Source organism: Palaemon carinicauda, chromosome 8 (assembly GCF_036898095.1).
Source record: "Palaemon carinicauda isolate YSFRI2023 chromosome 8, ASM3689809v2, whole genome shotgun sequence".
Taxonomy (NCBI): domain Eukaryota; kingdom Metazoa; phylum Arthropoda; class Malacostraca; order Decapoda; family Palaemonidae; genus Palaemon; species Palaemon carinicauda.
In genome coordinates, this window is record NC_090732.1 from 120,117,225 (window position 1) to 120,131,481 (window position 14,257).

General features: G+C 46.0%; 1 protein-coding gene across 1 annotated transcript in view; it reads right to left on the minus strand.

Annotated features, from left to right (window-relative positions):
- LOC137645860 (G-patch domain and KOW motifs-containing protein-like) overlaps positions 1-14,257 on the minus strand; it is a 94,719-nt gene that overhangs the window by 28,998 nt on the left and 51,464 nt on the right. Inside the window, exon 3 of the mRNA XM_068378854.1 lies at positions 3,567-3,700. Within this exon, the coding sequence (XP_068234955.1) occupies positions 3,567-3,700 (134 nt within the window). The remainder of the gene's footprint in view (positions 1-3,566; positions 3,701-14,257) is intronic.

The following is a 14,257-nucleotide window of genomic DNA, read 5'->3' on the forward strand; positions in this document are numbered from 1 at the left end:
TTTCCTTCAGCGTTCTGTAGCTCTGTCGACATCCTCAGTATTGAAGAGAGACGGACCTTCCATAGCCGAGGTTCTCAACCTCATGACCTTCGTCTCCAGAACTTACAGGTGAAATCTCTCTATGACCGTATACTTCCATTTCAGGACGAAGTTGGCCCACAAGTTCACAACCTGGTGGGCTAAGAACTAGATGGTCCTAGTGCCAGAAAGAAGGAACACATATACAGATTCTCTTGCCTCCTCACAGGACCAGTATTGTCCTAAAGAGGTGGCCAAGAGACACTAACCACAGATCTAGCCACGAAGTAGCCTGCGTGGCGTAATTCACGACCGTCTCTATATTTAGGGCATCGCTAGAAGAAAAGTTGTCCTGGAGTCCTAAGGGTCTCTGAAAAGAAATACCTTTCGTCAGGGACATAACTGATGGGTCAAAAGGTAGAGCTACTAGGTCCTCTCCTATGACCTCATAATACCTCTTCTGCTGGACAATGGGAGGAGAAAGGAGCTTGATGAGCTTGGTCGTAGGGACTGCTAGGTTCCGGCTATCTGAGCAAAGCCCCTCTTTCTGATGCCCTTCAACCCACCAAACCAGGGCAAAGTTGCGCTGATTTTGGGAGATTTCTGGGTGCCATATCCACGATCATATCCTTGCTCCAGGTGGAGGTGGAGCAGTAGCAGGGTCGTTTAGGCCGTTGATGGCTCTTATGCAAGCCAGAACTTACCAAAATGCATGAACGGTCTCCTCTTGCTCAGATGCCAAAATCCTAAGGCTCACCGAGTCGTCTGGATCACAGTCCTCGTGTCTTTCCTCCTCCAACGAGCCGCACCTGTCTCGGTGTCTTGCTGAATTCCTAGATGTCAAGGGGAACTCCCTGGTTGCTACTGTCACTGTGGAGTGAGAGGGACCCGGAACCTTCTTTAGAACTGGTGCCACTCTTGATGCCCAGTTCTTGGGGACCGTATTCGCATCCTTTCTCTCCCTCGGTCGTGGCAGAAACTCAGAGAACAAAGAAGGCTTCAAGCTCTCCTTTCCCATGGGAGGACTGGTGGCATCCTTGGGAGGAGAGGTGTGTAAAGAAAGATCTGCAGAAGGAGCAGTCTGAGTTGATGGGGCTACTTCAATAGGAGATAATCTATACAATTTAGTAAAGGAGCCTACTGGTCTGAGGATGAAGTGTGTCCACTCGGGGAGGCATCAGTTGTATCCGAAATAGTTTCTTCATCGGTACCACCGGTGTTAGCTCCAATTTGGAGTAATCCTTATGCAATGTAGATGGACCTGTTGGAGGATCACGTACCTTCGAGCCTATGTGGATAACCCCAAAGGCATTCGTCAATCCTGCGGAGGTGGTGGTACCGAAGCTCTGCGTCTCGAGTTAGAAGGTGGAGAAGTGAACATAGAGGCTGTTGAAGCCTCTAACAGAATCTGGGGGGGTGCTGGTAGGAACTGCTGCTATTGAAACAACCGGATTCTGCGAAGTTCCTATAACTGCCTGTTGGACTGCCCTGACCATGTCCTGCAACCTGAGCATGTCCTTGTTGAACAGAGGAATAGTTGGTGCCCCTTGCAGGATCTCTCATTCCTTACATGTAGGCATGCGGACAGGCATGCTGTCTCGCTTCAGCTTAGAGGAACGGGGGGAAGACTGTGGGCGAGCTGTTGTAAACGATGCTCTGAGAGAGCCCTCTTACTTATCCTGGCGAGTCGAAGGTTGAGTGTCGCTGTGTACTGTGATGTGCATGCGCACTGTAGGAAGGTCTGGAGCTGTTGCCTGGTCACGAGCAGCTGCGCGGTCGTGTGAGGGTGCATGGTTGCGAGCAGGTTGTTACATACTGTTTAGCTGTTATGCTCAGAAGTGCTGTGGCGAGCTGAAACATGGTCCCGAACTGACATATGGTCCCACACTGCTGAGTGGTGGTGCGATTAAGAGCAGTCCCAAGCTGACTGGTGGTCACGGGCAGGGAAACATTGGCCTGTTGGAGAGCATTGATACACTGGAGAATAGTAGCATGGATGAAAACAATAGTGCGCAGGAGAACGGCGGTGCGCTGGAGAGTGATAGGGGGCTGAGAAGTGGTCGCACGCGGTCCCGGTCACAAAAGAGAAGGCTGCGCTCTCTCGTCAAAGTCTCTACTGGTCAATGATCTCTGTTGTCGGTATCACAAGCAGGCTAAGGGGCTGATGTATGTAGGCTGATCCCGTGAGGCGCCCTTGGGAGAGTCTGCTGGGGGAACTGGGCGAGTCGAGGATGGGTGCGATGAGCTAGACGGACGAGTGAAGGTTGATATTTGCCGAAGGCGATGAACTCATAGGCGAGGTAAGGCCGCTGCTCCAGGTCTGTAGGCTACTTCGTCATCTTGCTTTGAAGATCCATGCTCCGAGGGGCTAGAGAAAGGCATGGAAGAGTCCAACATTCTTCTCGTCACTCCGCATGATGGAGACCAATCGGGGAAGACTGAACCCCTGAATGGGAAAGATGTCCCCCGAGAGGTACAGGAGCAAGCTTCTGACTGCACTCCCTCCGTACAAGGGAGTTCCCCGTTGTCAGCATGCTGAGGTGGGGAGGTCGTGGGCGGGTTCCTTGAAGACGTAGATGCTGCAGGTACTGTTACAGGAATGGTCGCTAGAAACTCTGCCGGTGTGAGACCTCCGGAGTTTCCTATAGGCGGAGCAAGATCTACCTATGAGAAAGCCGGTATGTGTTTCCTATGACCCCCAACTGCAAAAGCTCAAGAAGACCCCCAAGGAAGGCCACAGCTGGAGAACATTGTCAGCTGAAAAAAAGAATCCCATGAGGCAGAGGGCTGCACCGCTTTACTAAGATAAGTGGCTGAGTCCTATGCAAGGGGTTGTCCAGGTGTTAAGGGGTCATGCTTCTGCTCAATCATTTCCCCGAAGAGGCGATTGTGAAAAAGCTTTGGGCAGAGGTCGAGAGGTGGAAGAAGGAAGTCGGGATTTCTTCACCTTCGAGAAAGACCCCGAAGGTGGCGAATCCCTCTTCGACTTCTTCTTTTGCCTTCTACCAAACCCCTCCCACTGGGAGGACGACCACTCCCGGCATTCTGGACAAGTATCCTCCTCTGCAGGTAGGGCAAGGGGAGTAAGGGTCTGTGTCGACCAAAGACATGAAGGTCCCTCATCTGCACCCCTCAAGTCCAGGACAAGTCCTCATGCCGGCCACTAAACACGCTCACACCTGAAAAGAAAAAGAAAAGAGAGCAAATTAAATATTCAAATGGCCAGTCAGTAAGGTGAAATGAGAGTGAGACAACGTACGCTCTCTTCATAGCCAAAATCAAAAGTGACAAGAGAACACAAGCGTATGTGTGAGCGAGGTAGCCAGTATTACCCCCTACCCCTAACCTCACAAACTAGCGGTGGGGTAGTTATACAAGGTCTTATAGCTAGTCTTGAAGCTTCACCAAAAGTATATTCCTTAACAAAGAGCAAAAGGGTTTGTATTAGTAACGGAACAAATAGGGAATGATGGAAAATAATGGAAAAACGTATTATAAGTTAATAAAAGGTTTAAAAGCTTTAAAGGAAGCAGCCATGCTTCACATACCTGATCATAATCATCTAAAGATGATTCTTTAGCAGGAGGTCTTTCATCCACACTATCATCTTCCTTCCCATGGGAGATAGTAAGGCTGTCTGAATTACCACGTTCAGTCCAGTTTTCTAATTTTTTCTTAGTCTCTGAAAAACAGTGCTTTGACATATAACTGAACATTCCTAAAAATTTTCAAACTAATAAACAGGAACCTAAATTGCATTGGCTCTCCTTTCATCTAAGATTACAAATTACATACGAGCCACATACTATCTAGCTAGGTGGTATGTCACTGTCATCTCAGTTTGTCGGACCAGGGTTTGATTCCCTGGATGACCAGAAGCTATTATCTGTGAGTTGATTCCCATTTGGGTCTCTGATCCCGAGGTATGGAGAGAATCCAGATATTAAGAGGAGTATATTATATGGTTTATCTGAATATGAAAAATACATCTAAATGTACAAAATTTATCATATATATACAGTATACAGTATTTATATCTATATATATATATATATATATATATATATATATATATATATATATATATATATATATATATATATATACATACACCGTAGGGTCCCGAATTATACGAGAATTTGGTCGATCAATGACCTCGTATAAATGAAAAATCGCATATTTCGAAACACACAACCAACAGAAATAATTCCATTTGGGCCATGGCAACCAGCAACTTGCCTATTCAAATGTGTTTACTACCCATTTCCAATACTTTCTATGTACTATACTATATTTTTTTATAATATCAAATTGTTCTTGTAAATAAATCAAACATTTAATATATTTTAAAGTTCTAATAACTTGAAAAAATATTTAGAATTACAACCAGGATGGGTGTAAACACTGTATATTTCCCGTTATAACACGACCCAAAATACAGACAAATTTTAATGTTTGTCATATTTATTGTATAAGACAACTGGTGAATAGCAAAACCATCACTCTATAGACTAGCTTTTATTGTATCATTGAAAATCCAGAATTATCAAAATAAAGGCGATTTTATATCATGCGTTTCCTAAACACGCCAAAAAGCACAATAAAAAACGACAACCAATGTTTTGTTTACGTTTATCTCTGATCATAACGAAGAAAGAGACACATTTACACATCTGTGTATAGGTTAGTTTTTGCATCGTCAGCAATCTTACCAAGTATTGATTATATGTTGATTTTGTTATTACCAGTGTTCTACTTAATTTTTCTTAGAACTTCCAAATAAATTAAATGAATGCCATTTATATAATGTTTTTCTTTATGACGCCGCCTGAAACGGAAACCTTCCATTCGTTTACTGTACGCTCCATCTTCGATCATAATAAACAAACGAAGGCATTAAACACGCATGATCAAAGTGATAAATAATGATATTAAAAGCTTTTAGTAAATATGTTATTACAAATATTATTTACTGTATCTATATAAATTCCTAAATACGTAGCAAAGCAGGCTTTTTTTTTGCGTATAATCAACAATAAACTGCCGTTAATGACAGAATGATAATTTACGATAATTCTAAACTGTTACGAAAGATATACGTCCATTTCATATCCAAAATACTTTTCCTAACTTCAGTTATATGTCAATTTGTACCCACCTCAATTATGGAACCGTCAGAAAAAAAGTAATAGAAGAAGAAAGTACTAGGCCCGGTTTTAAAGTCATTGAACAATCAAGTTACCGCTATAACGTTCGACGTGAAAGAGATGGTGCGAGTTTGGAGAAAGTAAGGAAAATTAAATCATGATTGATTTTTAATATAATTAATACTTTGTGAAGCCACATTTGTTAGAGAGATAGAGGTAAAAAATGAGAGGTAGCAAAAGTAGCGAAAGGTAGCTTAGCTAGAGAGAGAGAGAGAGAGAGAGAGAGAGAGAGAGAGAGAGAGAGAGAGAGAGAGAGAGAGAGAGAGAGAGAGTTTTAAAAGTACTAACAAAAACTATGATAGATTAAAACACATTGGTGCTTATGTAATATTAGCTAACTGTATACAGTAGATGGTTTGAATAAGTTAAGAAATGGTATAAACAATACTTTGTTACTGTATTCGTACGCGCATATTCTTGAAAGCGGCAGCTAGACATCAGCTGATCTGATCACAGCCAGAAGTAAAATAAAAAGAAGTCAGCAATACTCGATTTTTAAAACACACCCGAAATTAAAAAACAAATGCACATGTTTTCTTAAAGCGCGATTAACTATTTAGAGAGTAGCAATTTTCTAGAATAAAATGATGTTTCCTAAAAAATTGTGGTTTGCTGACGAAATCGGATACCATATTTTAAGCTACGATTGAAAAGGATGTATACACGGTATAACTTTTTCATTTCGTATCTAATTGACACTAGGGAAACCGATTTTGATTTCTTCATCTATTTTTAAGTATTGTATAACACGAGAGAGAGAGAGAGAGAGAGAGAGAGAGAGAGAGAGAGAGAGAGAGAGAGAGAGAGAGAGAGAGATTTATAATTATACCGTGTACTCTACAAAACCAATTTTTGCAAATCAAATGTATACTGTTTAAAATATGACAAAATATTGCCGACTCGTTACCGAAGTTTAGGCTATTTACTGCCAATAAACGAACCCAGTCTACTCATGAAAACCTTGAACACCTGCGGGAAAAAATAAAGCCTTTACATATACTGTACTAAACAAAAATAATGCTTTAATATAACATCATTAACACTACCATTAAAATTATCGAAAGGTTGGAGAAAGATAAAGATTGCCGAGAACGTAACCACAATTCTGTTCACATTTTGTCAGCTGAACTCACACAGTTAAAAGTTGATTTCATTGTTGATGTGGAATTTCATCCTTAAATAGGCTATTTATTATGAAATTACGTTAATGAGATGTAATGTTAATATTGTTTCGTAACATTTATTATAAATCACCGTATTTAGGGCTACCAAAATACTTAAAAGACAATAGATTTGATACATTTTGTAGTGCTTGACTAGCAGACTTTGAACAGCTTCGCAGATACAGAAAATTTATTTTTGAAAAATAGCGATCACATAAAAGGGGAATCGTATAATTCGTACACGCATAATTCGGGACCGTACTGTATATATACTTTTGGGATCAAGCCATGACGTCCTGATGGAAGGTTCCTTCAGTAGCTTCCTGAGGGTATATATGACTACAATAGATATTCCCAGAGAATTAAACTAAAGGTTTCACAGAATTCTAACTTCTGGCGCGAGTACCCATACGATTTCCCTTTAGGATATCGTATGATAACAGGGGACGTATGCTTGACACGCCACATAGCTATCTTTCTTGTTTTACTTGTTTTGGGTTAAAATCCAACCCTCAACTGAAGTCGAGTGAACTACTTCTCGGGCGGGTCCAAATTAATCATCTAACGAAACATTTTCATTATAACTTATACAATTCTTTGATTGTAGCATCTTCCAAATCATCTGCACCCCACATAGCATTTACGCTTTGAGGGGGAAGTGTGACAAGTATCAGGAGGAGCCGTTACAAAACTCTCCTCCTGCGTTACTGTTACGGTACCTAGCAATGTAAACAAACGGCCACCATAGCTGGCCCCCATCTTGGTTTATGTCACATCCGCGCGCTTCATTCCTGTTTCTGTAGCGTTCCTGACAGAGTGTTTTTTTCCCAGTGTTTGCTATTTTATCGCATCATGTTGCAATCTTCAGCCTTGTACAAATAAGCTCTAGCCGTAAAGTAACGACTTTTTATCTTTAAATCTTGTGTTTTGTGGCTGAGCTGTGCCCCGACCGGAGGCGTCATGTTTCGACGCTGTTCCTCGCCTCGCATGCTTTATTTAGTTAGCCAGAGCAACCTTCCCGGTCTTATAACTAATAACTTCATTAGTTATTTAGTCTTCATTGCTAGGAGTTAGTTATATTATGCGTTAATATTTGTTTAGGCAACTATGTTAGCCTACCCTATGCTAGATTGCTGGCCTAGCCCCTAGGCTCAATAGCCTAGTATTCATGTTTACTTCTTGCATGATATAATAAGTGTTCTTAGTGTTATTTTATAAATGAAGAAATACGCATTTATACAAACAAGATTCAGTGATTGCACAGATGTTATTTCGCCTTCTAGGGAGTACAGTATACAGTGGGTTTTGGTGATATTGGTAGTCGTCTCCCTTGCCCCCTAACCTAACGCTGGGGCTATTGTATACTCCCTTACCTCCCCAGTTACCTTTCCTAAGGTAATCTTCTTCCTCTGAGGTAGCCTAGGCTACATCCTACCCCTCCTTACCTCGATATGCTTTCGGGTAAGGTTAGGCTAGGATTTTTCCTACCCCAATCCTTGCCATAGTACATGCGCTTTGAGTCTGGGACGGAACCTCAGAGTACCAGTCGTTCGCCCCCAGCTCCCCATTAGGAGATTGTACTCTCCTTCTGGTCCCTGCTGGAGGGTGAAGGTGGTGGGGCTCTGCCCTTCCCCTAGTCCACATTTGGTTGGGTTAAGTCCCGTCCTCCCTCTGGCCTAGCGACTTGTCCTCCCCCTGCCCTTCCTAGTCTGGAAGACTAGCTCACCTAGCCTAGGTTAGGCATTCCATGGGATTTTGCTTCTTTATAGCTTAGGACAGGATATTAGTGCTGTACCTACTCTGTGCTAACCTACCCTAGGCTGGAGAATGGACTCTTTCTACCTAGATAGGCTAGCCCTGAACAGAATCCCCACCCCTGGGAGGGAGTGCCGGTGGGGGCTACGCCTCCCCCCAACACTCCCTCACAGGACCCTCTTCCCTCCCCCTCTATCCCTTTGGTGTTGGCTTAGCCTTCACACACCTGTCCGCCGTCCTACAACTCTACCGAGAGCCAGTGGGTTGCCGCTTCGGCTCGGTCCTTTCGTTGGTTGGTCCGTACTGCTGTGCTGCCCGCATATAGTCGAGCTATGGGTTAGCATTCGTCGGTCTGTCTGCCGGCGGAGGACCTCCCTTCTTGAGTGTTCTTCGGCCCTCCCTTGGGCCGCCACTGCCAACATAGCCGATTGCCGGCTCTCTTCCGCCGGATGACAAGGCGTACCCCTCCCTTTCATTTGAACACTCCTTCCGGAAGAAGATTGGATTGGGTACTGGGTATTACCCTTCCCTCTCTCTCTCCTCCTATCCTATCCCTCTCTCTCTTAGTGCCGGTCTACTGCCGCCCCCACTCTGCCGGCGCCAGCCATCAGAGTCTTTGGTGCCCTACCTGTCTCATTGAATGTCAGTGTCGGTTACTGTCGCCGGCCGCCTGCCAGTTGCCGGGGGCCGGCAAGCCATCACCTAAGGTGTCACCCTTTCTCTCTGCCACATAGACTGATGGCTGGGAAGGGTCCATCCTTGATGGGGACCTGCCAGCGACAGTTGAGCCTCCGGCATTCCACCAGGCTGCCGGCGCCACCATTCCTGGCGTTACAGTGGACAGTCACTCCTCCCTCCTGCCGGCACAGTGCCAGCAGCTAATATTGTGCAGCTATGGATAATAGCCAGTACACCTATGGTATAGTTATACCCTAGACTGAAAACTATTATGTATAGTTGTACTGTACAGTAAAAATTTTTCCCGCATATTCTGCGCTTCCATGTGCAGTCTCTTGCCGGGACCTAATCTGATAAGGGGGCCTAGCTTATCCCCCCTTTTTCTTATACACTGAATGAATTCAGCTTCCCCCTCTTACTGTACCTAATTCCCTAGAGGAAGCCTAAGCTTGGCTCATCCATCACGGATGTTTTTTCCTCCCCCTAAGGCGCATGAAGGTCTTCTGGAATTAGTTACAGCATGGGGTTACGGCAATTGGCTGGGCGGGATACACAAATATGTGTCTTTCCTACCTCCTTTCCGACTCGCCTATCCTAAGCCTACACACACTGGAATCTTATATTATAAGTGTACTAACTTATTCTAATCTAAGATTAATGTAAGTCATGTTTGTATTGACTTCCTAATATTCATTTCCTCTTTCTTTTACAGGAGGAGTACTGTATGTGAAGTATGAGAGCACATTCTGCGGTGTTCGTCGCCCTAACTTTTACGGCCACCTGGCGTGCCGGACTCACACCGGTTGTTCCGTAACGAAGGGGAACCTTTGCTACTGGGATCCGCAGGCCTGTAACATCTGCAAGGGTCTGCTGGATGAGGCATTCGACAACCCTCCGTCAGCAGAGGCTAGGGATAGCGCCCAAAAGAAACTGCGCAAGTGGGTGCGCGGGTTTCAGAAAAACTCCACGGGCCCCTATCTCCCAAGTGAGAAGAAGAGAGCCATGCTCTTCCCTAAGGCATCCGCTGATGCCGTTATCCCTAAGGATGAGATCCCCAGCGTCCAACTAACGGTCGAACCGGATGTTGCGGCCGCTCTCCAAGAGTGTCGTCTCGACGAGGTGGAGTGGATGTCGAATGTGTCTGAAAACACCGAAAGGACCCTCATAACGGAGGGTGAAGAAGAGGAACAGGATCAGGTGGAGGCTCCTGATTCTGATGACGAGGTCGCCCGTGCGCCCTCTATGACTTCCATCGTGGTCTCTGAACCCGTCCCCTCTACAGCTGCCACCACGATACCTGTGGTACCGGGCACCCAGGATACCATCCAAGCTCTGGTGGCATTCCTGGACGTGAAGTTCCACAAGGGGCATGCAGACCTCAAGAGGGAGCTTAAGACCTTTAAGAAGCAGCCAAAGAAGATCTCCGTCAAGGATCTTCCCCCCTGCTCAGTTACCAATCCCTGGAGGCATGCAAAACACATGCCAATCACGACTGGACGTATCTTCATCAATGATAAGCTAGGTGCCGTCCCCCTTGAAGAGGTGGAGTTCTACTATAGCTTTGACGCCAACCCGGACTGTTACATCCGTCTCAAGTCCGAACCAGTCTCCAAGGAGGAGACCGAGACTAAGGAGGTCATAGTGTTTGACCAGGCCAAGGCTCAAGCTATGCTGGCTGACTGCCTCAACAGCAGAGGATATACCAACTCCAAAATGCCGGCGCTGAGCAAGAAACACCCGTCCTTTCTTGCTCCTCCCACCATGGTCTTTCCTTTCGCGGAAAAGGCCCTGAATTCCGTGTTAAAGGCGGTGGAGGAAAGAAAACCCTGCCCTACATTGGAGGAATGTAGGCCTCTCTCCCTCGCCCTACCTCCCGATGATAAAAGCTGGAAGGACATCCAGCTTACCTTCACGGTTGGAAAGCTGGAGACGGACGTCGCTGGACGTCAGTTTAATGAAGACCTACCCAAGCTCACCGACTATCTCTTGTATCGGGAACAGGACACAAAAGAGAGGCTGGCCACCTCTCTGTCTCTTCAAGTACAACTTGAGACAATGGCCGGGGACACTCGGGTCCCGGACTACTACATGGTTCTTGCAAAGACCCACCTTGCGACCTTGTTGAAGGACTTGTACAGCTTCATCAAGGCCCGAAGAGCCTGTAGAGAGTTCGTGTTTGCGGACGCCACCGTTAAACACGAACCCCGGAAACTGATCTCCTCCAACATCTGGGGCAAACACCTCTTTCCAGTAGACCTGGTGAGAGATTGCGGACAAAGCCGCCACTGAGAATCGGAACCTTCTCAATAAGTGGGGCATGTCCCGAAAGAGGAAATCTTCTCAGGACGAGGGTCCACAGCCTGAAGAAGAAGTCCAACAAGCCCTGACCCCAGCAGCGTCAGGCCAAACGCCAGTTTCCGGCACCCGCTACTCCCCAGTTAGTGGCTCAACCAAAGCAGACATTTCAGCTGGTCCCTCAGCCGGTGGTGGCCCAGTCACCAGTTTTCACCCCTGCCTACGAAAGGCAATCCACTACCTTTGGCCCCAGAGGTAAAGGCTCCGGCAAGGACTCCTCTCGTCGTCCATCCAGAGGGAGAGGAGGAAGGGGAGCAAGCGGCCAAGGTGGTAAACCCTCGGGAAACAAGAAGCAGTGAAGTGCTTTCGGTGGGAGGAAGACTCCACCTCTTCCAGGATCGTTGGACCTTCGATCCTTGGGCCCACAGCATCGTCAAGAAGGGACTAGGGTGGAGGTGGATATAACCACCTCCAGTCTTCCACCAATTCTTCCAACCCTCAACCCCCATCATGGAAGAATATGTCCGAGAACTCTTGAACAAGAAGGTGATCAAGAGGGTGAAGTCCACCAGGTTCCAGGGAAGACTGTTTTGTGTTCCCAAGAAAGACTCAGACAAACTCAGAGTCATTCTGGACTTGTCCCCTCTCAACAAGTTCATTGCGAACAACAAATTCAAGATGCTGACTCTTCAACAAATAAGAGCCCTACTGCCTCACAAGGCTTGCACGGTCTCAATAGACCTGGCGGACGCATACTGGCACATTCCAATGAATCACCAGGCTTCCTCCTATTATTATTATTATTATTATTACTATCCAAGCTACAACCCTAATTGGAAAAGCAAGATGCTATAAGCCCAGGGGCTCCAATAGGGAAAAATAGCCCAGTGAGGAAAGGAAATAAGGAAATAAATAACTGAAGAGAACAAATTAACAATAAATCATTCTAAAAAAAGTAATGTCCAAATAAATATATCATATGTAAACTATTAACAACGTCAACAACAAAAATGTCATATATAAACTATAAAAAGACTCATGTCCGTCTGGTCAACAAAAAAGCATTTGCTCCAACTTTGAACTTTTGAAGTTCTACTGATTCAACATTCCTACCTAGGATTCAAGCTTCAAAGAAGACAATACGCCTTCAGGGCTATGCCCTTCGGACGCAATGTGGCTCCAAGAATCTTCACGAAGCTTGCAGACACGATCGTCCAACAGCTACGCCTTCAAGGCGTCCAGGTGATGGCTTACCTAGACGATTGGCTGGTCTGGACGACATCGTCAGAAGAATGCTTGCGTGCCAGCAGAAAGGTGACCCAGTTCCTGGAACATCTGGGTTTCAAAATCAACACCAAAAAGTCTCGACTGTCTTCAGCTCAGAAGTTTCAATGGTTGGGAATCCATTGGAACTTTCAGTCACATCGTCTTTCCATCCCTCTGAAGAAAAGGAAGGAAATAGCCGGATCTGTCAAGAGACTTCTAAAATCCAAACGGACTTCAAGACGACAACAAGAACGAGTGCTCGGCTCCCTACAGTTTGCCTCAGTGACAGACCCAGTGCTACGAGCACAGTTAAAAGATGCATCGGGAGTTTGGAGACGAAACGCATCCATCGCTCGAAGAGATCTCAAGAGACCTCTGCCAACCAGGCTTTGCTCACTCCTCAAGCCGTGGTCGGAGGCAAAGAACCTGAAAAGATCAGTTCCTCTTCAACCACCACCTCCGTCGGTCATCATCCACACGGATGTCTCGCTAGAAGGATGGGGAGGCCACTCCCACCAGCGACACGTTCAAGGAGACATCAACATCTTGGAGGCTATGGCGGTTCTTCTCACTCTGAAGAAACTGTCTCCTCGTCCTTCGATCCACATCCGTCTTACTCTGGACAGCGCCATTGTGGTCAGATATCTCAACCGTCAGGACTCAGGATCGCCCCAACTAAACCAGGTGCTGTTACCCATCTTCCACCTAGCGGACAGGAAGAAATGGCACCTCTCAGCAGTTCACCTACAAGGATTCCGCAATGTGACGGCGGACGCTCTATTCAAGGATAAGGTCTCTAGACGCAAGATCATTCTCCTTCATCTCCCGTCAAGTCCCGGAACTGCAGATCGACCTCTTCGCGATGAGCGACAACAACCAACTTCCTCTATACGTGACTCCATACAAGGACCCCAAAGCGGAAGCGGTGGACGCCATGTCCCTGGATTGGAACAGATGGTCCAAGATTTACCTGTTCCCTCCACCCAACCTTCTGCTGAAAGTCCTCTCCAAACTGAGAACCTTCAAGGGAACAGCAGCCCTAGTGGCTCCCAAGTGGCCCCGGAGCAACTGGTTCCCTCTAGTCCTGGAGCTACAGCCCAAGCTGATCCCTCTGCCGGACCCACTTCTCTCCCAGCAGGTTCAGAAGTCGACTGTGTTCACTTCATCAAGGAAAACCAGAGACCTTCATCTCATGATTTTCTCTCCCTAGGCGTGATGAAAAGGTTTGGAATCTCGAAGAAATGTTTAGACTTCTTAGAGGAATACAAAACAAAGTCTACCAGAAGGCAATATGAGTCATCCTGGAAGAAGTGGGTATCCTTCGTCAAGGCAAAGAATCTCATGGAAATAACCATAGATTTCTGTATGTTCTTCTTCATTCACCTTCATGGACAAGGCTTAGCAGCCAACACGATTTCCACTTGTAAATCAGCCTTGACAAGACCACTACTGTATGCTTTCCAGATAGACCTGTCCAACGAAATCTTTACAAACTTCCGAAGGCATGTGCTAGACTCTGTCCTGCACCCCCAACGAGACCCATCTACTGGTCTCTGGATAAGGTGCTCCATTTTGCCTCTAGCCTGGACAATGAATCTTGCCCTCTGAAAGACTTTACTCAAAAAGTTATTTCCTTTTTGCTCTCGCCTCGGGAGCACGAGTCAGTGAAATAGTGGCTTTATCTAGGGAAGAGGGCCAGATACAGTTCGCTGAAATAGGGGAACTTACCCTCTTCCCTGACTCAACGTTTCTCGCTAAGAATGAACTCCCTACTAAGAGGTGGGGCCCATGGAGAATCTGCCCTCTGAAGGAAGATGTCTCTCTATGCCCAGTGGAGAGTCTAATGGTCTATCTTCGAAGAACTTCAGACTTTGG